This window comes from Leuresthes tenuis, unplaced genomic scaffold (genome assembly GCF_036924035.1).
Source record: "Leuresthes tenuis unplaced genomic scaffold, fLeuTen1.0.hap1 SCAF_18, whole genome shotgun sequence".
Lineage (NCBI taxonomy): Eukaryota > Metazoa > Chordata > Actinopteri > Atheriniformes > Atherinopsidae > Leuresthes > Leuresthes tenuis.
Window position 1 is genome coordinate 18,351,280 of NW_027325372.1, and position 25,740 is coordinate 18,377,019.

The following is a 25,740-nucleotide window of genomic DNA, read 5'->3' on the forward strand; positions in this document are numbered from 1 at the left end:
TGTAACATGCTTTCCAAAGATAGCGTAATTACAGTAAACAGCATTGCGTTTTGACTTCTGTGATTTATCGTGCCTGACAAATAAAGTCCTTCCATTCAGGCTGTAAAAGTAATTTTCTTAATTGCAGTCAACGACAGATTTGAGAAATAAAAAACTGAGGCGATTTTCTTAATTTGTAAGCTTAAAAAATGTCCGTTGATTTTTAGCCATCAACACACCTACATGCTTGACGCAGGACCACACTTCTGAATTGTGGCTAATTCATGTTAGATATGCACTATTTCAGTGGTGCAGTATCGTCGACATGTCTTTTTTTTTCTGGTCCAAACTATGTCAGGTGAGCTCTGCCATGCCTGGCTAGGTAGCTTAGTCAACCTGCCGCTTTGAGTCCGCAGTTAATATAGCATCCCGCTTATTGAGTAAACTGGATTTTCTGAGGCTGCCCTAGACACAAACCAAAGAAATTATTTTGCTTTGTTAAGCCACAGGGCAGGAGCAGGGTGAGATGGAGACATGCCCTGAACTTGCACACCTTTACACTTACATCATCTTCAAAGGTTGAACAACTGGAACAGTTGTGGCATTTATCAAATTCATCAACGACCTAATGCAACACATATAATCACCCCTTCACCTTCCAACGGGCAACCATTTTCATCTCTATTTTCATAAATAATTATTCTTCAACAAGGTGAGCACCCAGGTGTCGGAGAGTTTTCAATGTCATCTGTGTCTGGACCTGTCCACGTTTCAGTCACACAAACACACACAGAGCCTGTTTAAACCTGCTTGTATGATGCATCCTGCATGTTCCGATCACTGAGTCATATCTATGGCAATATTATGAAAACATTTCAGGAAGCTCTGTAAGGTAATATAGGTGATGAGGAGAAGTAATGAGAGCCTGAAATGAAACATTTCTGCTTTTGTGTCAGCACATATGTACTGAGTGACTTCTGAAAAAAGAAAAAGCCTTAAAACTGCTAACTTTTCTGCTAACAATAAAAATGTACTTTATCGTCTGTTTGAGTCATTGTCACGACAGAAACGAACACAAATACGGAATAGGAGCTTTTTGTGAATATGTTTCGAATGTATGTTTTACAAGAAACAGGTTTATTCGTTTATTTAATTTTCTGGAACAGTAGACATGCAAGATGACTTTCCTGGCAGGAAAAACAGCTGTTTCTTCGCATACATGGCAGGTGAGTAGGTGGTCCTTTAGTGAGGCCCAGGACACATTTGCATTCACACTGCTGCGTTATGCAAGGCTAAATTTGAATGTGGTCGGAGAGATCTGATCTAAATGCATCCTCATGGCTCGTGATGCAACAGACCTCTACTTAGAACAGTGTACTTGTGATCAGTTCAGAAAGAATGTATGATAATACCAGGCATAAGAAGCCTCACAGTCCATTCTAATAACACACAATTAACTCCACATCACATTTATTCATACTTTATGGCTCTAAAGAATTTCAAATTGCTTTTTATAAACAACTGATACAGAGAATCAGTCAACGCCGAAGGACTCACATATTCAAGAATTGAGGGGAACTTCATTAAATTTTGTATTCTTTAATGCGTTGCAACATTTCTTTTCTAAGTTAATATCTATCCAGCAGTTTCAGTGATTCGATAAGGTGGAGCATGTAGCAGGAACAAGCAGCTGCCAGCTGAAAAGTTTAACATGACAACATGTGCATATTTAAAGCGTGTAAACCTAAGTTTGTGTAATACCAATTCAGCCATAATGTACATGCATGTGTTCTTGAGCCTGCCATTGTGATATCTTTCTGTGTCGGTGTTTGGTCTAACAGTTTAATAAGGTCCTTATAAAAGTGATAAGGTCAGAACACTTTTATTTTATCTCCTCTACTTCTGTTAGGTCCAAAATTATGGACTTAAAGATGCTAAATCACATATATGTATTTGGTACAAACAGGTACTGAGCTAGTGAAAAGACTTAAAACAGCATTTTCTCAAAATGTAACATCTAAAACATGCCATGCTGATGTTAAACCAAGAGGGCACAATAATGGATTTGCCATATCATGTGTATTGAAGTACCTGTGTGTGCTCCAGATAGTGAGCTTAGGACACGAGAGTGTTGCGTTGCCCCATCATACACCTCCACAATGTCATTCAGTGCCGTCTGGAAGAAGGCGAACTGACTGAAGACCACTAGGAAAGACAGACATGGACAAAAAACTGACATCAGATGAGACTGAAAATAGCTGAAATTACTGCCAACAACAATCACACTGGCAACTCTTCAATTCATTTGAAATGATCCAGAAAATCCATAAAAATGTGCTCTGTAGTATCCACATTAAATAGAATATCATCAACACCAATATCAATCAAAAACAAAATGGGCGGAAAATGTAGCCACTTATGACAACAAAAACACAACTTAATATTAAAAGGGAGATCTATCTGGGTTTGAGGGCCTGTTGGTAGATGAAAGGCTTTGCATGACAAGCAATCTGTTGTACAATGTGCAGCTAAAGCTCCACTATAGCTTTCATCCTTTCCACCCACCCTTTATACTGCCATTGCTTGAACAGTAGTCAGCCAATGATTGTCAATTAGTCTTGTTTACTTATGGCAAATGTTGCAGCGAGGTAGACTGGACAGGGGCGAGGAGGACAGTGGCCTAGTGCTTTCCATTAAGTGTTATTGTGGCATGTCACACTGTGTTGTTGTTTAACGGAAGCATCTAGGATCTTCTGCTCACCTTTAACGATTTCCTTCATAGGAAAGTGATGACACTCAATCTGTTCTCTGAGTAAATATATCTTATCATTAGTACTGGCCCATCAGCCTAATGAGAAGCTCCAAAAATGGAAAAGAGCGCATTTGTAGCTCCGCATGGCAAAGTGAGTTGCATTAGGTTTCACTGTCATTATCCACAGAAAATGCAGATGTGGATTATAAATATTTAAAATTTTCTCTTGCTTTGACTACAGTGAAATATGTTGCTGACAGGTTCCAAGAGGGACTGGTGCTGATAACTCATTAAAGAAAGATAAATGAAAAGAGAGACATACATTCCACCACAGAATGTGATGCACAGAGACATCTCAGGCAAGTGTGTAAAGCATGTTTTGTATTTACACACATGAAAAGTCCCAATTCTGCATTGTTTCACTTTCTGAATAATTTGATGCTCCTGTTACATCAGATAACATATTGGGAGCAAACTGTGACCTTTAAAATGGAAATGCCAAAAAGTAGCGAAACTCCAGGAACTCTGTCTTCCAGATGCCAATTATTTTTCAGTGTGAATGTCTGTAAAATACTATTTTATAGTCTACTGTATAAGATGGTGATTCAAGAAAAACAAGCTAAATGAAAGCACATGGCAATAAGTCAAGTGGATCTGAGTCTATCAGTCATGTGGTTTTTCGATCTGTTAAAAAATAATTTCTTGGTAAAAGCACTTTGAAAGCAAATAAGAAAAAAAAAGATGATAAGTGTTGGGGCCTTTAACAGTTTAACAACAGCTTATTTTCTATGACAGTCTGTCACTAAAATATTCCAGTAAGGGGAAAAAAAACAAACTGTTTTTCTCAATCTCAATCTTTCATTGCATTCAGAGGTGAGAGTTGAATTCAACAAAGCACTTTAGCATAGTTTGCAACAATTTTGTGGATTACATTTTAAACCTTTTCAAACCGTAACCAACTTTTACACATTTCCACACAAAACAAACACCCCCCCCCCAAAAAAAAAAAAATAAATAGAAAAAATAAAAAACAACACACAATTAACCTTCTGCCAGGAATTGCAGTTTAGTAATTGAGTAAAACTGTGCTCATCCTTGGCTTACCGTAATCCTTGGGCACAACTACAGAGTACAAACAGGTTCGAGAACTGCTGTAGTTGCCAGGGAAACCAGGAGACAAGACCACTCCTTCTAATCCAGAGTACTGTCCACCGCAAGGAGCTGAAGAGAAACACAGGGGAGAGACATGAAGTGACACGATAAGTAGAAGAGGGCAGACACAAGAGGAAGGTCTAAAGTCAACAGTGGAACATTCCATTTCTTCTCTGCCTCCTACTTTTCCATCCCCTCTGTTCCATCACTCCTAAATTACTTTTCTTGTCTGATTGGGCTTTGGGTGGAAGATGTCCCTGGTGGTTGTCACAATGAAATTGCCATGTTTTCCAAGTGTCCATCTGGGTTAGCCTAGATGAGATGAGACCAGAGTCTTCTCTCCTGGTTTAAGGCCCTGAAAATGATCTGTGCCAGCTCTTACTGTTGTGGAACTGCTGAATCATTCATGTGAATGCACGTGAACAATAAGCATGTCTTTCACCTGACACACACTGCCAGAGCCAGATTATGTGCCTGTCAGGGTTCTTTTACTAGCTTTCCAGGGGTTTATGCACAGCATGTGTCATTTGTGTCACGTGAATTTCAGAGAACAGTCACAGTGACGCAGGTGGTGTTGTGAGTGTGAAAGGAAGATATGTAAATTAAGGAGTTCTTTCCAAATTGTGCGTGAATGAAAGCTACTCTCAGATTTAACTAAAACTCATACTCTCCAGATACATCTATAGAACAAAACTCGATCATATGTGAATGTTTACATGTGATAAATCTATAAGCACTGATGTGTTTTGTCTTCCTAATAAACAACTCCAGATGTCATTGTTTACCAATGCAGATGGGTTTGGGTTTGTTCCAACTCGGCTTGCCATCTCCCCCCATGATGCAAGTAATAGTTGGGTCTCCTTCTAGTGTGTAGCCACTGTCACAGTGGTAGGTGACAGTGGAGCCCAGCTTGAGATCGGTGCCCACCCGTGTCCCGTTGCGCACAAGGCCAGGTTCGAAGCAAGACTCCCTTGGGTTCTCTGTGGAGAGAGGTAACGTAGTGGAAAATCAGTGATAGAGGGGAGTATGCGGTCTAAAGCAAAATGTTTTCTGCATCATTCTGCAACAGTGATGCTTGTAGAGAAATTTATTTCTGCCTAAGGTTAGTTATACAACTGGATTTTTTTTTTTTTTTACTTCTTTCCTTTATGGATGTTTGCCCCCCCTCTTCTTGCTTCTTAGTGGTTTCCTTGTTTTAATAAATATATCTCAATGACTGCCACTTTGCTCTCTAGCTCTTGACGGTGGCCTCTCATCTGTGGCTACTGGGGTATGTATGGCTGTTGAGACAGACAGGCAGCTGATTGAAAGTGGCAAGGCTCTGGCCCAAGGTCTGCTGACTGTACACAACCGCTTCCCAAAGAACACTTCTCTGTGCAGCCAACTCAAGAAGACAATGCACATACGCAAGCTTTCTTTGACCAACACGCACACGTGTACACGCTCACCCTGTCAAACTCCCCCCTCACACACTCTGCATTTAACCACATATCAATCACCACCCCTGAGGTTGTGAGAAAGATGTCTCACTCGATTTACCATCACATTGTTCTAGTTGGAAAATGTACATGTGAGAGAAGGCTTGTCAATTTGGCACACTTCACACCCTTACAGCTAAAACAAACAAAGGAAAAGTGCCCAAAGCTATTTAGTTCAGTCTTAAAGATGGTGCACTCTGTTCTAAGAGCAATCTTTAATATTTGATGACTTGATACACCAAAGCAAAGGTGAGTCAAATGCTTTCTCTTGTCAGGAAAATTTCGACTTATAAGTCAGTCAAAAATATATCCAAGAGCCTGAACATCAACATTAATTAGCTGAATTCAAACTTTAAATAGGTAGAATCTGAATGTGTATTAAGCATACGCATTTAGTGGAAATGTTCATGAATATGTAATTAAAAAAGAAAATGTTTTTTACAAAAGCCGTGTCTCAGGGCTCACTATGGACTGTTTGATGTTAGCACCACAGGAAGTTCACATAGCTTTTATGTAGTGCTTGTTTTGTTACCATCCAACTTAACAGAAATTTTTATTTTTATTTTTTTCAAACATTTTTTCATCCCTTCTACAATCTATCACTAAATCCTTGCCATGGCTAACATATATTCTGTGTTTAATGAAGATTCTGTACTTTAAACACGATAAAGTCCATTTTGGATTTATTGATGAGAGAGACATATTACTTTGGATAAATGCCTAGCTTTTCAACTGCAAGATGGGGGCTGCAAACCAAACATGAGGCTGCCATTCAGAGCTTGACAGCGGGCCGAGGAGAGGCATGTGGTCTGTCTGTCATTTAGGGCACCTGTTCAAGATCACGGTCTGATTTTGACCTCAGTCATTTCTCACTGCCTCCCAAAATAAAAGCAGCAAACCACAGAAGAGACAGGGACTCTGTGATAGATGTAGCAGACGTTAGGTATGAACAACCCCAGGAAATAAGCTTGTTAAGAGAAGGTCAGTAGCTGAAGTGAAAAGGGTTGATTTAACCAACCTCGCCCCAAGGAATTTGGAGGAAAGAGGCATCATCTGTTGGATCATCTAAAAATACTCAAAGGAGATTAAGAGATGCGATGTAAAATGAAAATTAGCCGAGAACTAGGTTAAGGTATTAGATTAGACAGATGTGAACATTTACCCACTACGTGCATGTTTTCTGCACTGGATATGTCCTTGCATTTGTCTGTGTGTGTTATTCAAATGTGGCTCAAGCGTGGAAAGTTTTTTCGCCTATGTATTTCCCTGGAGAGCTTAGAGAAACATGGTCAGAGACACGGTAACAGAACGACATGAAGATTGCCTGGTAAAGAGGCTGACAGCACCTCAGGAATATTTCATAATGCAATTTTCAGTGGCGGCTGACCAAATAGTGATGGGGCCAACTCGTCAACTTGCTGTTTCCTCACCAAACAGAGCCAAACTCGCAGCCAAACATGCCTTTGTGCCATGTTGTTTGTCTGAAACTGAGGAGGTAATTTATGTATTATTTGGTTATGGTTCATTAGTGTGGAGGATTGGATGTGGGGTGAAGTAGTTTTTTTTAGCCACACACTGGGTCCATCTGCTCTACCAGATTGGCCATACAATACCACACACTGTATCACACATTGCAGTGAATATTGCTGGGAGTGAGTTAAGGGGTATGCTCTGTACCACAGTTTCACTAAAAGACTGTTTTCCTCCATTCATGTACAGTTTGCAAATGGACTGGGGTGTTTTATTGCACCAACAAACAGCTTTCTAAAATCAGCTCAATTGCTTATAAAGATCAAATCCTGAAATCCGTTTCTGAACATCAGCCAACAAACAGAGAGCTCAGGGTCGATCTGGAATTGGTTAAATGTCTGATACCTTAAACAGCTCTAATTGAGGCTGGGGGATTTAGAAAGATTTAACACTGTTCCCTCAAGCAAAGCCCTTAACAAAGATACCCTGTCGGAAATAGAGCTTGTTCAGCATTTGAATATATGCTAAGAGAATGTTTTAACATACAGGCAACTACGTGCTCACCCACAAGGATACAACAAAAATGCAAAAAACACAGATGTGTTGTGCCATCGTTAAAACTACTGGTCCTCTTTCAAGGATGCCTGTGATCGCTCTGCACCATGTAAACGGAGTGCCTCATGTGAGCATATAAATTTAGGCCCCCAGACAATTTGCTGCGGTCAGCCAAGCTTTGACATGAGACAACAAAACGCTGTTTGCTCTAATTTATCAGAAGCCTTTTGTGCAGCTGCTCTGATCAAAAACAGCTTAAGTACGCACGCTGTCAGCTTTTAATTTTCATAATTCTTTGTGTTAGTAGGCTACTATAAGAGGTACACATCAATAATGACACCAAAGCAGATAGTGATGCAAATGGGAAACTGTAGTGATCAGGACGCTGCAAGACAGACTGCTTTCTTACACTGAAGGATTTTTCACTCCACTAATCACACTTGAGTTGGACAACACACAAGAGAAACTTAAAAAGAAACAATCTGCAAGGTCGCTAAGCAGAAGAGGGTAAATCCTTTCTCACTCTGCCAGAAGCACGATCTTAAACCATGAATTGTTCAAGGGATAAAGCAAAACATCCTATTTAAAATTTGTTGTTTTGTTCAGAATTTTAAGATGTTGGGGATGAAAAATATTATGACACATACGGATAACATCCTAGTTTTCTCCAGGTTCAAAATGTTGTGCAAATAAGACTAACAAAAAGTGTGTACCTGTGTATTGCAGTACAAATCCGTTGCTGCTGAGGGAAGCATCGCTGCGGAAAGCCAAGAAGAGCATGTTGGAGCTGCTCTCAATGCGATCTGGAACATCTATCCCATAGAAACTACCCAACAAGGGACTAAGGGAGTCTGGCCCGTCATAGATATGCAAGAAGTCATAACTGGGCTCCAAGCTGAACCTGATTCAGATGTTCACATAAAGAAATAATTAGAATATGTGCTGCAAGTATTAGCAACAAGTAAAAACTGCAAAAATATTGAAAGTCGAACTAAAACCTAAATGTGTCAATGAACTGATTGAAATCTATTCTTATTACAACATGTGTTACAATTTTTTTCACCACAATGCTAATGAAGCTTACTGGTTGAAGCTGAGCGAAATGACATAGTCCTGTGTGACACTAACTGTCCAGTCACACTCCCGTCCATGTGGGTAAGGCTCAGGATAGTCTGGAGACAGTATCAGCCCACTTGGACCTGTCAGGTTCCCACCGCATGGAGCTATGAAAAGACACATTTCTTAACATTCACTGCAATGACTAAAAGCTGAGTTTCAATAGCAATTACAGAACCAGGTTGATCAAAAAAAATCTCACTTCCATGCAATAGTAAATTATTAACACACATTAAATTGTTTTAAGAAGAAATTGCAAAAAAATATTCTGAAGTAGTAACAGAAGTGGAAAATCACAAAAAACTGGATGAGCCACGTAGCTACAATACATCTAGAAAGTAAAAGAAAGGGGAAAGAACTCTTAATGTACTATACATTTAGTTTTAACCATTATTTCCAATCACCTTCTGTGTGGGGGACTTCGCTACAGATGGTTTTAACAAAAGACTGAGATACCAGACATGCTCAATGACACTAGTTTACCTAAAAATCACCTTTAAGTGTCAGAACTGTCCAATCCCTCATCCAAAAAGGATCTGATTAAGCTTAACACTCATTAAACAAGGCAGATAATTACAAGATCTTAAAAGCTGCCGGTAATTACTTCACTTTGTTTAGTGGAGCAAGTGTGACGGTATGTTAAAAAAGCCTGTATGAGGAGTATAGATTCTGTCAGAGATCTGTATTGTTACTGAGGTAAAGAATAATCAGATCTATGCCTGCTGCAGTGACTTCAGGGAACACAGAAATCTGGTTTGCCACTTAAAATTCACTTATGGAGTCTGTTAAGTAATCGAGTTTCAAATCTGTTATGGTCTACCTGTTACACAGGAGTATGAACAGTTGGAGAAGTTACACGGCAGAGTTTATAAAGCACATTCTATGACATAATATACTCTATAAAACAAACTTTATTTTCTAAACATTCCGTCTCTATTTCAACAGATTGTCTTTGGGAAATGTGTTGCATTTTCTAAAAGGAAGAGTCATAGAGGCTTGAGACTATATGTTCTTGTTAACTTGAGAATCATAAATTGGTGTCTCACAGCATATAGTCACCTGTCAGTGTTTTTGAAAAACGGCCTGAAGCAGAGCATTACTGGAGGCCAAAAGAAAAAGTGTGTGACAAATATGACCAAGGCTTAAGCTGCATTAACTGTTATTACTCAACAGTGGTAATAACATTGAGATTAGTGTTGATGCTAATCCATGGAGGATTAAGGCATAATTAATGACTGCATGCTCAGTTTATAGAGCACCTGTGCATGAAGGAGGGTCTGGCTGCCAGAAGAAGCGGCCATTGATCTCGGTGCAGGTGATCCTGTTGGCCCCCTGTAGGATGTAGCCAGGATCACACTGGAATGCCACATGGTCCCCCGGCTCCCTGCTGTCCCCACTGCGGGTGCCATTAGTTGGCATGCCTGGGTCATTGCAGGAGGTTGCAGTAGATACTGAAGGAACAAATTAGGCTTGATCAGATCAGTAAAACAACATGAAAATGGGATTTCTTGTCATCATTCATGAAAAAAAAACATATCAAAAAACAATTAGTGGTGAATTAAGTGCCACCCATCCAGTCCTGTAACCTTAACATTTGTACCTATACCCACTGACTTCTCACCAGAAAACTGCAGAGCGAAGCCTTGCTTGCTGGTGAAGAAGTCTGTAGTGAACTGCAGAGTGACAGTGTTGAAGGTGCTGTGAGCATCAGGGGGCAGCGCTGAGCCACTCATCTCCCTAAGCAGAACCCCTCCATCCTGGGGGCCATCCCAGATGCGAAGCACATCGTGAACCTCTTCCGTGTGGAAAACCAGGAAATGCAGACTGTTTAAAAGCCAAGAAAGGATACTTTAGTGATCCTGACTGGTGGCAGTTGTTACTCAAGTTGATAAAACTTCATAAAACCTGTGCCGATTCCTTTCCATTAAGACCTTACAGACTGCAACGGGCAAAATGATGCAGGTTTTTCCCCACTAATGAACACAAAATTGAATATGTCCAACTCTTACATTTCAGTTTGCAAGGCTAATCAAGAAAACAAAGACAAATTAAAGTTGCAATTGTTCTGTCAAATAATGTTAGTGTTACATACAGCAGGGGACTGTAATATCTACTAAAACTTTATCGTTCCATAGGGTTATGAAGAAGGTTCAGTTGGTTTTATATTAGAGCAAATATCAATTATCAAGATAATGAAGAAGAATGTTTACTGAGAAAAAACTATTTAAGCAAAAATCACAACTTCTAATATGCAATTATGTAGTCAGACAATGAAGAAAAATCATACCAGTTAAACACAAGGTAATAGTATGATTTAAGAAGACAATAGAGGGATTAAAAACACAGTTAAGGCCAAGTGCAAAGAGGTAAAACAGTGTATGTTTTCAGGTGAATCACAAGCATCTGATCCAGAACATTCAATAGATGTTCCACGATGTCAGTCAAGCAGATATGTCTGCCACAAGATGTTATAGTCTCAGTCTAGACATCAGAAAGATGATGCTGTCAAAATATCTCCTCTTCATTTTGGCGTAGACAGCTGTCAGCCAGCTGGTGGTCCAATCGATGCGGAAGGCAGTAGCGCTTCATAAATGTATGCCGGTGTATGTAAGTGTGCGAGCCTACAAGCAGCAGATTGATAATGATATATTGCTTAGAGATTTGTGTTTGAGCATGTTTTAGCATGTGTTTTGGAAAGGCTCAGTGGGACAAAAGGGATGGAAAGTGCTACTGAAAACGAAAAAAAAAAAAGCAAAACAATGTTGACAGAGAATACTTTATAATAAGGACTTATTCAGACAATATTCTCTGCAGCTTTATCCTGCAGCAGTTAACAAATAAGGTAACATAATGGAATACAGCTGAGAGACGACTTAGTCCAAAATTGTGTTGAGCTGAACTCGATACACAAAATATCTCACAGCTTATTAATCTTTAAATTTATTACTGCTAAAGACAATATTGTCTCTAGTGTGGGTCTAAATGCTTTACCCTGATAATGTAACATCTAGCAAGAAAAATTAAGATATAATCTGATTCCATGAGATGGAAATCTATTTAAAGATGCCCTGGGTTAATGTGAGAATTACAGGTACAATTTCATCATCTTTGAATTTCTCCCACTGGGGGATGAATACAGTATTTTTCTATTCTATCATGACAATGTTTTTTAACAATGCAATTTCTGGAGCCTGTCCCTCGTGTTTCTGTGATTCTAACAAACTAGAAAGCACTAGTGTCCAGAAGTATCCCAACAATCTTTTTAAGACGTGACAGTTTGGACAGCTGTGTTTATTCATCGGTTTTGTACAGAGGCTTAAGATAGATTATCGTAAATCTGTCCAGTAGAGGTTTTCAAAACCTTCTTAATTTCAATGAGCTGAATGGCAATCTCTTCCCCAGTGATCCAGAAGAAATCACAGTACTTTATGTGGCTTTAGTATCCTCATCACATTACCCACATACACACACAGAGCCTTGAGCTATAGATGATGCAGAGGAGAAACAGCAACCCACTGATGTGTCGGCTTTAGCAACAAGTTCCCACCATTTCTGCATAATTGGTGTCAGACTCTGAATCCCATACTGTCTGATGTGTGAACGGTCGCCTGTGGCTACGCAACAATATTCTTTCTGTGTGGAAACTGTATATAACCTACTTGACAACTCACGTCGCATTGCTTGTGAATGAAGTGCACATTAAGCACTTAAAGAGATGCAGATAAACCCAACAGTAAATATTTTCATAAATGTACACTGAAAGGTATTTCTAAAGGTTATGCTGCACTACAACATCTGACATTCATCCACACCAGGGAAAGGCAGCACATCATGTCCCCAGTTTTCATCTTTTAAGAGTTGGCATTAATTTCAGTCATAATCATTGGACTCATTTCTCTGATGGCATCTCAGAGACAACATTTAGGATGTATAGATAAAACACAGATATACAAAATAGCCATCATTCAAAACATGATTAAAAGAAAACTGGGAATAGAAATTGCATTTTGTGTATAATAATCCACGAGTAACACATTAGCGATCTGGGCATTTGAAAGGATCAATTTGTGGCCAAACCTAAATTACACTCCTCACGTCAGTGATTTTTTTTTTCAGTGGCACAAAGCACCAAACAGCTAAGTTTATACTCAAGCAAGAGCATGAGAAGTTGCAGATTTATTTAGTTTCAAGAGGCAATAGCCTACAAACTGGTGAAATGCATGCCCATAGTTTGAAGAGAAAATAAAAAAGACGCACAACACAGCAATTAAGAATTACAACTGACCCTGATATACAACAGTAGAAAACATCAGCTCATAATGACATTTTTCACATACAAGGTGCCAAATCTTTAGCACATGCCAGATCTTATTTTGGATATTTACTAAATCTGCAGAAATGCATCCAATTCCAATGAAGAGCATGAAAACTAATAATGTAGAATAAAGTGATAATATTATCAAATATTGTAGCAATCGCTAAATCGAAGTGAAACGTCTGTCATCAAAATGCATCTTCAAATCTCTTGTTACAAAAATGGATCAAACAAATTTTATGAGGAGCAAGTCAGCAAGATCTAACCTTTATATAAAACTCCAGCACCAGTCTTAGTTTCCAGTTTGTCATCACATTAGAATTCTAGCAGCAGTTACAGAAGTGATCTACATATCGTCCACTGCCATACTGGCTACGAGGGGATGTGTTCAAAAGTCTCCATCCCCATCATGTGAGAGCTTCAGGCAGTCGGATGTCATGCGGATGTGGTTATGAAAGCCTCAAGTGCTATGATGTTTTTACACTTACAGAAGTTAACAAAAATGGCATGTTTGCTAAAACATGCGTGGGTGAGTGTGTCCTCCTGTATAGACAATCACTGCACATGTGTGTATTGAGAAAGTACTAATTATGTGAGTGAGCTTTAAGATGGTTATGTGGATTTGCATGAGCAATTTTGGAATCAAACACTGGTCACATGTGCTGATGGATCTCATGGGTTAATGCAACCCCCGGGATTGTCTTGCATCAAATGGCATAAACACTGCGCTTCCAGATTTGTGTGTTCAAAGGAAGACAGAGAGGTGGGTGGAGAGGAAGAAGTATGTTGAGAAAAGCAGCAGGTGAAGCAGGCAACGAAAACAAGACCATTTTCATTAATTGCTAGGTTGATGGAAGAAAAGGATAACTGCAGAAAAAATGAGAAGCTGAAGGAGAGCAGAAGAAGCTCTGCAGGATGTAGGGATATGTGGTGAGTGGTAGCATGGAAAGGATGGATGTTTGTTACATGGTCCGATAAATGGCTCCCTTGACACAGTATCTAAGAGCATCTCTACTGAGAATGAAGATGGAGAAGGATGACAGTGTGGCAAGATGGTAGCAAGATAATAGTATGCAAAATCACCACTGTCCTTTCTTGTGTTCTCAGTCAAGCTCATGCAGGGAAAGTAGACTACTTTTATTTATATTTTTTTCAATTCTTCCCACTTTCCTTGCTTTTTAGGTGTATGAAAAGGTTCACACTGGTTCATAACATTCAAGGTTGTTGCATTTTTGAAAAAAAAAAAAAGAAAAAAAAAGAGGAAGGGATACACCAGTGGAAATGTCCATTTAGAGATGCTTCTGTAAGCATAAATGTTTGGGTGGTACTGAAGGGTGGATGGGTTGGGTATACAAGATGGATTAATAAAATCACAGACTGAAGTGGAATTACTGTACATCTCACTAAGGAAAGGGAAATGTTGGTCTACAGTTAACGTTTTGAAGAATCACAGGAAACCATGTTTTGAAATATTCGGCTGAAGGCTTTCCTTTACACTCGTCCCCTTTTAACAAGATAAAATAGTTCAATCAATTGTCAGAGGAACCGCCACAAGGAGATGAGATGGAGAAGAGAAGGATGGAAGAGATTTTTTTAAGGGTCTTTTTTGATTCTGCCTCGACTATTTTGTATTCATATGAGAGAAACAGAGAGAAATGGAGAGTGCTGAGACCCTCTCATATGAATACAAAACAGTGTTGCCGCAATCTCAAGTCCTGTGAGGAGTCAGAGAAGGTGTATGTGTGCATGAAGATTATAAATAAGTAAGTATGTGGGGGTGCATATGGATATGTGTGTGGTATCAGTGAGAAGTCAGACAGAACGTTTTAAAAGGAGACAGTGTGCTCTTTTCTCACAAAGTGAGACAATTTTCTAGATCTTAATAAAATGTCTGACATGCTTTTGTCAAAATAACCATCCATTCATTTACACTTCTATTCAAGCTGATCATAACGGGGGCCTGGAGTGACCCCCTCCATCCCACTCCACCCGTCTTACTCTCAGGGTCTGCCTCTTGAGATCTGCAGTATTCAATAACCCATAGAGCATATTGTTACAGTATGTTATAATACAGCAAGTTATAATTGTCCCAACATTAAGAACTATTGCTAATATGGGTGATATCTTATCAATGTTTGTTTTTATAACAGCAGGTATTGGTGCATTCAACCACAAAAAAAAAAAACTAAAAAAAACAAACAAAAAAAAAAACTTTTTTTTCATATTATGTCATCTTTAAAACGAACTGAGATAATTGAGAGGTGTGTATACATTTAACGGTGCGTTACAACTCCCACAGTTAAATAGTATGTCACAGTGAGAGCTAACCCTCGAAGCATATTTGGCCCTATGGGCTCATTCATCAGGATGCACACACATCCATACAGCAAGCTTTCAAAGGAGACGATACAGACACTCCAACCAACACAGCAGTTGCCTTGACACCTAACCAAACTTTGCTTAAAGCAATCTTTGAAATATGAAATTTAAGACATAGAAAGATGCTAAAATGTGGAGTGAGAGAGATAATAGCAGACATTTAGATGCTTGCTCACATCAGCTTGTACTTAAAAGCATTATCCATTAACCACATTCATTCTCTCCTTCCGTATCCCTTTCCTTTAACCATCATGTTATATCTTTGTATAAGCTAAACTACTCTGCTGCCAAAAGAGACATAAGTACTTACTATCTGAATGTGGAAACGGAATTATGTCCCCACAACTATAACGTACAACACACAGAAACATTCACCAACATTTCAGGCCGAGGGTACCATAACCAAAAGGAGCTTCATTTTATTGGAACAGTGGTATAGGTTGCTCCTTAATGGAAAAATAAGTAGGTATGCTATTAAAAGTTGATTCATAAGCAAAAAGAGCCTTCATAAGCTGACAAGCACAGGTGGCACTAATGATCTTATACAGAGACAGATCCTGGTGCTGCTCCACAATTAGTGAACAACAGATAACTCTTGTAAGAAGTGGGATGCCTTCGTTTGGGTTTGTCAGAATGATGTTATGAGACAGATGTAAAAGTTTACATTTATATCACAAAATCATATAGGACATTTGTCACTATGTGGTATGTGTGTGAGTATCTTCCAAACTTGAACTGATACAACAAAGGTGCATGAAAGAGAAAAGTTAAGTCTGGGCCTAATTTGATTGCCATATGGTGAGGAAGTAGCTACCGTTGATGGAAACAGTCCAGTAAGGCAATTTCAGTTGTCCACTGTACTTTATAACTAAACTCTCACATTAGAGGACACATGTATTACTACAAACTAAACGTCTCTTTTTAAATGAGCACATATTGCTTCGTTGTTCAGCATAATATGGTATGTGGCCTGGATTCCGTATCTGGTTTGTGCAGCAGTGACCACAGAAAGTTACATCCGTGATACGGCTCATTGTTTCCCTCATCATCTCTACTCATTTGATCGCGACTCATCTTTTTATTCCCATATACAACTCTCTGCTTCCTGCCTATATTCTCCTTCTGTCAATAACTCGACAAATCTCTCCACAGGCTTTTTAGATGCCTGCTGTCAGACAACTTCTGGTGTCACATAAACTCGGTATGGTTTGATATTTGTACCAACTTCAGCTGCATCATTTCATATTCCAAAGAATCCCTGGGCTAATGCATTGCAAATTCTTCTCAATTATGAATTGCATGCGTAGGATCAAAGGCATGGATATGGAGAATACCTAACAGAGGAATGCCAAGGATGCAGAAGTAGTGAAGGCACTAATTAACCTAAACTACTAATCACGAGGGACAAAGAATGTCAGATGTTGCAAGCTAAGAGAAAGCACAAACATGCAAATAAATCCATGCAGTCAACACACGGCGCTAGATGATATGATGCAAAATGAAAAAGTACAGTGAACAACAATCTACGTAGAGCACACTCTGAATTTATCAGAGCACATTTTAATAGTTTTGGAGCTACTCCAATAGGATGCAAATGAAACCGTGATGAAACTAAAGCCAAAGGCACCTTAGAGACAGAAGAATGGAAGCCTTCGTCAAACCCATTAAAAGTTATAAGTAAACTTGTGCCATTGTCTGTAGGTCAAAGAGTTATAGTGGGTATGTGTGAATGTCACTTGTAACAGCATCAATAATCCCGCATCCAGATTAACATACAGAAAAACTAACTAACCAACCAACCAACCACAACACAGTCACCTCAAATCGGGGAAGCATGTCTATAGAATGTGTATGGATGTGGACATAAACCTTTCATTTAAGATGGACTGGTTTACAGGGCCTCACATTAATAAACTAAGCAGCAAATTTATGCAAAAATGTATAAGTCGTGATCATAATATACACTATTACGAGGAGTATGTGACCTAAGAAAACGTCGGTAAGATTAAAACCTTCACACTACAAACAACTATCGTGTTCCCTGCCTTTCTTTTCCTCTCGTCTACACGTATTCGTGGATTTAACTGCACTCTCCTTGAAGATCACACAGCTCTAGGTAATGTAGCAGGGCTTACAAGCTACTTTTGTTAGCATTGCTACTTCATCACAATGCATACACAGAAAGTTATAGAATTGACACTGTTCCTAATTTGTCTGAAGTTTTAAATATCTGAATGGATATATAATAAAGCTAAGGACATATTCTGAATGACATCACATTCAAAATGTTCAGTCTGCACTTACGATACTGCACTATAATTTAAAGAATTCAAGCAATCCCTGTATTAAATTGCATGTACATGAAGACCAAACTGATATATAAAGCAAAGATAGATAGATAGATAGATAAATACTTTTTTGACCCCAAAGCAAATTTGTGGACTAGGTGTTCCTTTTTTATCCTCTTCTCTCATAGGGAAAGTGATATGGCTATGGTTTTAATTTTTAGATTGAATCTGTGTAAGAAGAGGTAAAGAAAAGCAAATACTGCGGTTTCATCCTGTGGATGGCTGTATCACTTTTTCACTTTCTATCTTAAAGCCTTCATTTGAGTTCTTTGACCACCCCTCTGAGGGGCAAAAATGGCTCAGAAATAAGCACTGCAAGAGTGTAAGTGATAAACACAGAAGAGCTTTTATTTTTTTATTTTTTAGAACCTGGATGAGTTTAAAAGTTTGGACAATTCCCCAGAAAGACCCAGCCTGCTCTGACAGATCTGTATCAGACAAGATTCTGTGTTAGAGGCACAGCAAACTGGTTGCTCATCAGATATTGTGCAAACTTGTTTAATGGTGATGTAACAACGTAAAGGAAGATAAGAAGCAGTGTTCTCTGTGGGAGGAAAAGTTTTATTCACAGCTGTACTATAAATAGAACAACTGTATCCGTTGTAAAAAAGGAAAACATCAAACTCCTTTGAAGATGAGAAAAAAATACACTGCCATATGTATGCCTACTTTGACATAAATTAAACAGAACTATGCAGGCTCGTTTGAGTCCTCCCCAAAATAAAACAAATACAAGCTCTAATAGCTGCAGTCTCACAGCTTTCAAACAATATACATAATAATAGTCCAGTTTGGATCAAATTAAGAGGAAGTCCATTTCATTGTGCATCCATTCACTTTAGTTTTTTTTCCTCAACCTAGTGCTGCACTCAACCGAAGCACCTAAATATAAAACAACTACATCAGCTCTGAGTCGGACATAAACATTATATATAAATATATTAATAACAGCCTATTACATGATAGTGTTCACCTGTTCAATGTAACTTCTGTTTCGGTACATCTCCGCAGAGCTCATCTGTGTCGGGGCTATAAGTAGGTGACTTATCTTCACAAAAGATTGCAGGCTGTCATTGGTGAGGCGGGATCTATGTTTGGATTTTATGTTGTATATGCTTGAGAAAACCTGCTCGCATACGTATGTTGATCCAAAGATCGACAGAAATCCACATGCATACTTCTTCATGTTCATATACGTTTTTGAAATTGGCATTCAATTTGTAGCCTTTGGTGTAAATAGCCTCCTTCGAGATGAGCTGTCAGGCTTTTGAATTTGGACACCCATCTGTTTTTGTCAGTTGTCTGCCAGTTCATTTTCAAGATCAGCCTGACTTACTACTGTGAACGCAGGGATGTTCAGCAGGGATGGGCCAATATATAAGGCCATTACAGGGATGAATTTTTATTTTCTGAAATTGCCAAATCTTGCTGCAAATGCAGGTTGAATTATGATAATTGCTTGTTGTAAATAATCACAATTTATGTGATTATATTTTTCTTTGAACTGTCTCAGGGAGGGGGAGTGAGACTGTACCTCTCGCTAGATCTCTCGCAAACACCGTCATCTTGTGTGCAAACGCCAAAACATCCTCCAGCATCTGCAGGGAGGTGCTTCCCTCTCCCTTAAGACTGCATGTTTAAGCATGTTTAAGCGACTTGTCATATCCATGATTAAGTACAATATTTCAAGTCAACCTGGAGCTTCCAGATCGGGATAGCTGCCGACTTCCAGGAATTTTTTCCACATGTTCCAGACAAGCATTTCAGCATCTGTTCCCTCGACAGCCACCGCACTTTGTTATGCAGCAACAGGCCTGAACACGCGCTATCAACTTTGTCCAGCAATGACCAGAACAGTTTTGTCATTTTTTTTCCATTTACAATCTGAACAACAACGTCCATCACCTCCATACATTCCGGGATAAAATTGTGAAATTTCTGCTTCTTGGTGCAAGAAGCAGTGAAACATCAGCAGCTTTAGATCCAGCAACTACTGACGTAAAGTCACAAAGTAGCCATGTCAGTAGCCACTGAAACCATGTAGTTGATTTTTTTTTATTCCTTTGTACTTTAAACAATTTATATTCAGTTTGGCCATTTAACAGTATCAACTCAATTTCTTCCCGTGGCCGATCAGAGATCACATACCTGCATAACAATGCTCTCTGCTCAATATTGTTTGTCACTTAGCTCATCACAGAAGATGAGTATGCTTGACATGAATTGATGCCCTCAATTTGTTAAATGGTTATGTCTATTAGCCATTTTATTGGCCCTGTCCTTGACAGTCTTTGCGGAGACAAGCATTTCTCTAATTTTCTAAACATTTCCATTCTTGTTTTTGAAGTCCGAGTACAGATGCTCTGATTTCTTAATGTGTGATTCTTTCATGTATTCTCTGTCTGTGAAAGGCTTTCCACGCTATCCATGGTTAGCTTACTGAGCTTTGGGGTAAGAAGCCGATAATAGACATGAGGCTAACTTTAGTAAGTAGTATAGTAAAACTTTCTCAAATTTAATACTATCATGTCGAACACCAACTGTGCAACAAAATGAATTAATAAATAAACAAAAGAAAAATGATAAAGCTAAATGTTATTTATTTCCATTATTTCAAAGCGACATTTCGTCTCGTCCTGCTGTAACTCAGCTATTGGCCAACAACAGCTCACTGAAGACTGATTACATAGCAGCCTGTGAAAGTGAAAAATACCAGCACAAAAGGTAATGGGAGAAGTAAACTAAAAGATATATACTGAAAGAAAGCCTGTGAAAATAATGTGATCATATAACAAGAGAAGAAACATAAAACAAAACCAAGAGTGTTGCTCAGACCTAATGGTGCTTCCTGGGGCAGCCTCAATGGTCCACGCACAGTGCAGGTTATGCTCATATGGAGCTGGGTAGCCTGGAGACAGGACACGGCCTGAAGGCTCATCCTTGATGCTGCCTCCACACTCCGCTGGAAAGAGGAGTGAAAACAGAAGGATAGTGATATGAGGGAGTGAACAATAAGTATAAGAGCAGGATTATTAATGATACAGCATGGTTGGCATACAGTACATAAGAGAAATGGATTAATTTTGCTCTCATTACTATTAATTATTGATATAGCTGTCAGAGACTCAAATGTGAAGTGTTCTACCATTTTGTTTGCAATTCCACAGTGGGAGGAAGAGCAACCAAGTCAAAAAGGGCTTTGTGTGTCTGGCTCCTGGGAGGAAAAAAAAAAAAAGAATCCACCCTTTCAACCATGATCCCATTACGTTGCCTGTGTACACTGATGGAAACATTTCATTTATAGGACTCAAATTCAGTTTAACTTTTAAAATTAATACCTAGTTTGATTTGGAGAAACACTACACTCATGTTTAGAAAAAAATGCATCCAGTATGTATGCAAAGAACAGAAGAATGGCTGTCAAAATATTAGCAAGCAACATGGTAAAGATATAAAACAGATGAAACCAAGAAAATTAAAGAGCATGAAGCATTTATCAGAGCTTCAGTTTCCATACTTACAGGTGTGCACAGTAGTAGTAGGGGTTGCAGTTAGTAAATACATCTCTCTGCTCCACAAGGTGCCATAAAACACCTCTAACCTGAGCTTAGTAGGTTTTTCTTCCAGGAATGAGTTACTATCAGAAACACTGTGTGATAGAAAAGCTATTTTCAGCCTTTCTTCCAATTACAGTCGCTTCTCTAAATGTAGAGAAACAAAAAACTCAAAGCACCAGATTTGTTCACATTTTTAGGCCGTCTTAACTGAGGAGAAGCGTTCCGTTTCATTTCTTCCCAGGAGGGGAGAATGGCTTGTTAAAAAAAAAAATGGAAATCAGGAAATTGTAATGATGATGTTGATGAACATTGCAAATTCATTAATGGCAGACATGCAGAGACAAAGTATAATTATATTAATACTCCGTTATTAGAAATTATCATTATACCTCAATCAATATTATGCATATATATATATATATATATTAGGCTTTGACATATATGCCGTTCCTCAAGAAATGTTTGCAGTCGAAGCAGAAACATGCCTAACAAGACGTGTAGCCATACAGTATTAATAATGGTATATGCTTTTTTATGTTTGAAGTCAGAACTGACTGTCATTTCTTACTTTCATTGTCTAATAACATAAAAAAATAAAGATGATTAGTTGGAAAGACGAAACATAGAAAATGTGGACATATTGATCTGTACTCTCGTCATGCTTTTCCCACTTGCACTCGGTACTTTTCTTTTGGAATTTGAAGAAAAGCTTGCTGTTTCACAGACTGAAAAGTGAAGATGGTGATCCATCACTATAAGACAAAGCCATCTCTCTCTTCTTGCCTTATGACCTAAGAAACTACTGCTATGGCAGTGTAACTCCCTCAGCTACTCCAGCCTTTCAATCTTTGTCTTCACAATTTATCTTTCAAAACAAATCAACTAAAGTTCTTTCTTTATTTATACTTCAAGTCGGTTCAGACCTCTCTGCAATGTATTTATGTATAAAGTCAATGTAATATGATTACAGTAATTAGCAGAAATTAAAATAAACATTAAGGGAAAACCAAAACAGACTGCCCTCAAGTTATTTTATAAAATAACTCTAGTTTAAAGAATAATTTGCAGAAATGGCATGCAACAGGTGTTTTTTTTTTATGCAATTATGACAGATAGGCACAGTTTCAGTATTTGTTATCAAAACATAACCGGCTTATTAACTCGGCGTCCACAGCGGAACTCACCTCATCTGAACTTTTTTTTTTACTAATGTGACTTGTTGCACATCGCGTCATGTGTGAAAGTTAAGAGGCAGCGTAGGGAGAGGTCAAAGTAGATACGCCACTGATACACCTCTGATTCGACAAGGGAGGTAGTAATAGAGGTTAAACTATCTCGCCTCATGTGTGCCTGCATACATCGAGCCGGTAATGTGGAACTCTAACCAACAATGCTGTCATCACTCAGCCGATTCCACGATACCAGCTTGATGTGTGTAAGGACACAGTGATGCAGGCTTATTCACCTCTGTTCGGCATGTTTGAATTACAAGGAAGAACAATGGCAAATTGATTATTTATGTTATTTATATATATATTTTTTTTTGCATCAACAAGGCGTATCCCATGTGTGAAAGAGGCTTATGTTTAGTCGTTCTTAAATGCTAGAACACTATCCCTCCATCACAGACAGGTACAGTCCATAATCTGTTCCTAAATTCACCCTGGCTGTGTAGGAATTATCTGCGCTGACATCATGACCAGGACCAAGTACGCTCAGGAATATATAGATTGCTAAATGTTGTTTATATCAAGACATGAAATTATCTGTCAGTTTGTGATTAAAAGGGAGCTGAACAACACTTTTATATTCACATTGGCCAACATGTCAAGGAACATCTGTCTTGCATTTTCTTTTCCTGTGTAGTTTCTCAGACTGAAAAAAAATAAAAAATACACTCGGGGTGGAAAAAGTATTTTAACATTTAACTAGGAGAACGATAAAAAATAACTGATCAGATATGTGTAGCTTCTGCTCTGTCCTTCCAATTTCATGGAGAAACTACATTCCGAAAACTAATATGGAAAGTCTTGTTTTAGTGAAAAAAAATGTGAATGGTGGCAATTTGCAATCCTGATGCAATATGAATGACAAAAACTAATCATTAGAGCTGTAATTTTCAATGTAATAATGGACTGAAAAAGCTGTTGGGAAATCAACCAAATGGATTCCCCCAAAAAGGATTAATCCATCACAAAGATTTTCTAAACCTGCACTTTTTACATTGTCATCAGGATGAGGAATTGGGTCAGATATGGTAAAAAACTAAAGCTGGGTTGGATTAGCAGTCAGGCAAAGAGTAAAGAAAACACTAAATACTGCAATGGGATATTTGAGACAACATAGAGCAAACATAAAATCTTAGTCTTATTAACACCGTCAGATTAAAAAAAAAAAGTATATATTTGACAAAATCGATGGAACATTTTTTATAATGATGCTAAAGTTAAAGCAAGTTTTAGCTAGTGGTTAATGTGGAAGATTAGTCATACATTTTCTTCAGAAACAGTGATAGCAAATACCTCTGCCAATTGCATGGATACATTCCTTAAAAAGAGCTGTAACTCACCAACACAGAGTGGAAGGGGGCTGTCCCAGGCCCTCCTTTCCCCCCTAAGGCAGGTGAGAACCTCAGGGCCCTTCAGGGTGTAGCCTGGGTCGCAGCTATATGACACTGTGCTCCCTGCAAAATGACCCTTGTCCTCTCGCTTGTAGCCAAACTGAGGAACACCTGGATCCTCACATTTAACAAGCTCAAAACCTTGAAAAGTAAGAAAACAGAGAGTTAGTTCACGGTGCATTAATTAAAAGGGTAATGAAAGTAAAATGAGTACAGTGTCTTAATACATCAAAGGTAACAAAGTTGGAAAACTGTCTGCTGTCTCTACTATACTAAAATCTAAGCATTATGTTCATAAAGGAAACTTTTCTTTACGTGTAATAAGAGAATGTAACTTACTAGAGAAGTGTAGTTCAAAGCCTTTACTGGTGTTATCACCATTGCTGACAAACTCCAGCCACATGGAGCTGGAAGTGGAGTTTAGCGTTGTGTCTAGCAGCTCGTTGCCTGTGAACACCCCCAGCAGACGAGCCTTATTACTGCTGCCATCAAAGACCTGGAAGAAAGCGAAAGGGTGGGAGGAAGCATCAGGTGTGCACACAGATATGCTAACAAGGTTATATTCAGGGGGAAAATTCAACTCCCACAGCTCCCTCACTCTGAGTACGTCATCCTCCTCCAGTCGGAAGTCCCGAGCCCGCAGTTGAATTCCTTTGCCAGGCTGCGTCTGGATGGAGTAGATGCATTCGTGGTCGTTGCCATAGTAACCAGGGTAGTTCGGTGAGAGCAGCACCCCTTGCATGCCAGTCACGGATGAGCCACATTCGGCTAGATAAAATGAGAGGGAGCAGTGATCCAGGCAGAGAGAGAGAGAGAGAGAGAGAGAAAGGTGGTGGTGTTGGAGAGAGCAGAAGACATGTCAATCGCTATATGCTTGAAACTTAAGAGTATATCTATTCATGCTGTCATGCACAGGGAGATGGAATAGGTGATGGTGAGAGGTATATGGTCACTAGCTGTAACTGAATGTTGAGTAGCACATCATTGTAGTCACACCGCAATCTGAATATAATTCACTGTAATTTCAGCTCTGTCTGTTAATTGCTTTTCATGAATCCCATCTGGTAAAAAGTCAACAAGGACAACATGTTCGATAGCAGCATCACTGCCAGAATCTAAATGACCACAAACGTACCCTGACTTTTAACTTGGTGAATAGGTGAGGAAAGATACTTTAGGAAGATGACACTGCTGATGGAGAAGTAACAACTTTCTAAAATAGGACTGGCATCACCCAAAGTATAAAAATCATAAAATGCGTCATCATTCAAAGACTTGGGGTCAAATAAACACCACAAATTAGTAGTTTAAAGATATAGACAAATAAACATGAGGAAGAAAAAATTGAATTAGAAAATTCAGTAAAATTCCTGAAACTGACGCATTTGTTTCAGATGATTGATTTAGAAATAATTTTCTCGGTTCAAAAAATAAAAGAAATAAATATGCATGTGGGGTAAAATGTCCCCATAAAGTAGTCAATACTTTTCAGTTGTTTTCCATAAACATTAACATTTTTAATAGTGCTTGCAGTAAATTCAAAAGTCGAGCAAAGGACAAACACAAGCAGGTCAATGACTGCCATTGCCCTGTGATTTACTGATCAGGGTCATTGGGTTCTAATTAACTTTCATATCAACACATAAATGCAGCACTAAAGTTTTGTTGTATCTCAGAATGAACATACTGACCAAAAGCTTGACCTGTCATTTTCCCAAACATTAACAAGAACCACCAATTATTAACGCCGTTCGTCTTTCGTTGTCATTCTCAATTAAAACTAATTAAAACTGCCCTATTTAATTTAGACAGAGTCACAGAGGCCATCTTGAGGAAGCTATCCAATGGGGAGAGAAAATGTTGGCATACAGAGAGATGTTAATGAGGAGGAAACGCCTCATTTTCTAACATGATGTATAGCTTTTGTACATCTCTTCATTTGCAGGTTTATATGAAAGTGTATATGTAGTGAGTTGGGATGACATTAGGAGGGGATTGGGAGGGTAACAAAAGCCAAAA

General features: G+C 38.7%; 1 protein-coding gene across 1 annotated transcript in view; it reads right to left on the reverse strand.

The window, feature by feature from the left end:
• csmd2 (CUB and Sushi multiple domains 2) overlaps positions 1–25,740 on the reverse strand; it is a 212,409-nt gene that overhangs the window by 58,513 nt on the left and 128,156 nt on the right. Inside the window, exons 23-33 of the mRNA XM_072370602.1 lie at positions 24,320–24,489; positions 24,061–24,217; positions 23,671–23,862; positions 20,380–20,506; positions 10,124–10,326; positions 9,762–9,953; positions 8,471–8,609; positions 8,100–8,287; positions 4,669–4,863; positions 3,836–3,952; positions 2,071–2,184 (exon numbers count right to left, since the gene is read on the reverse strand). Of these exons, the coding sequence (XP_072226703.1) occupies positions 2,071–2,184; positions 3,836–3,952; positions 4,669–4,863; positions 8,100–8,287; positions 8,471–8,609; positions 9,762–9,953; positions 10,124–10,326; positions 20,380–20,506; positions 23,671–23,862; positions 24,061–24,217; positions 24,320–24,489 (1,794 nt within the window). The remainder of the gene's footprint in view (positions 1–2,070; positions 2,185–3,835; positions 3,953–4,668; positions 4,864–8,099; positions 8,288–8,470; positions 8,610–9,761; positions 9,954–10,123; positions 10,327–20,379; positions 20,507–23,670; positions 23,863–24,060; positions 24,218–24,319; positions 24,490–25,740) is intronic.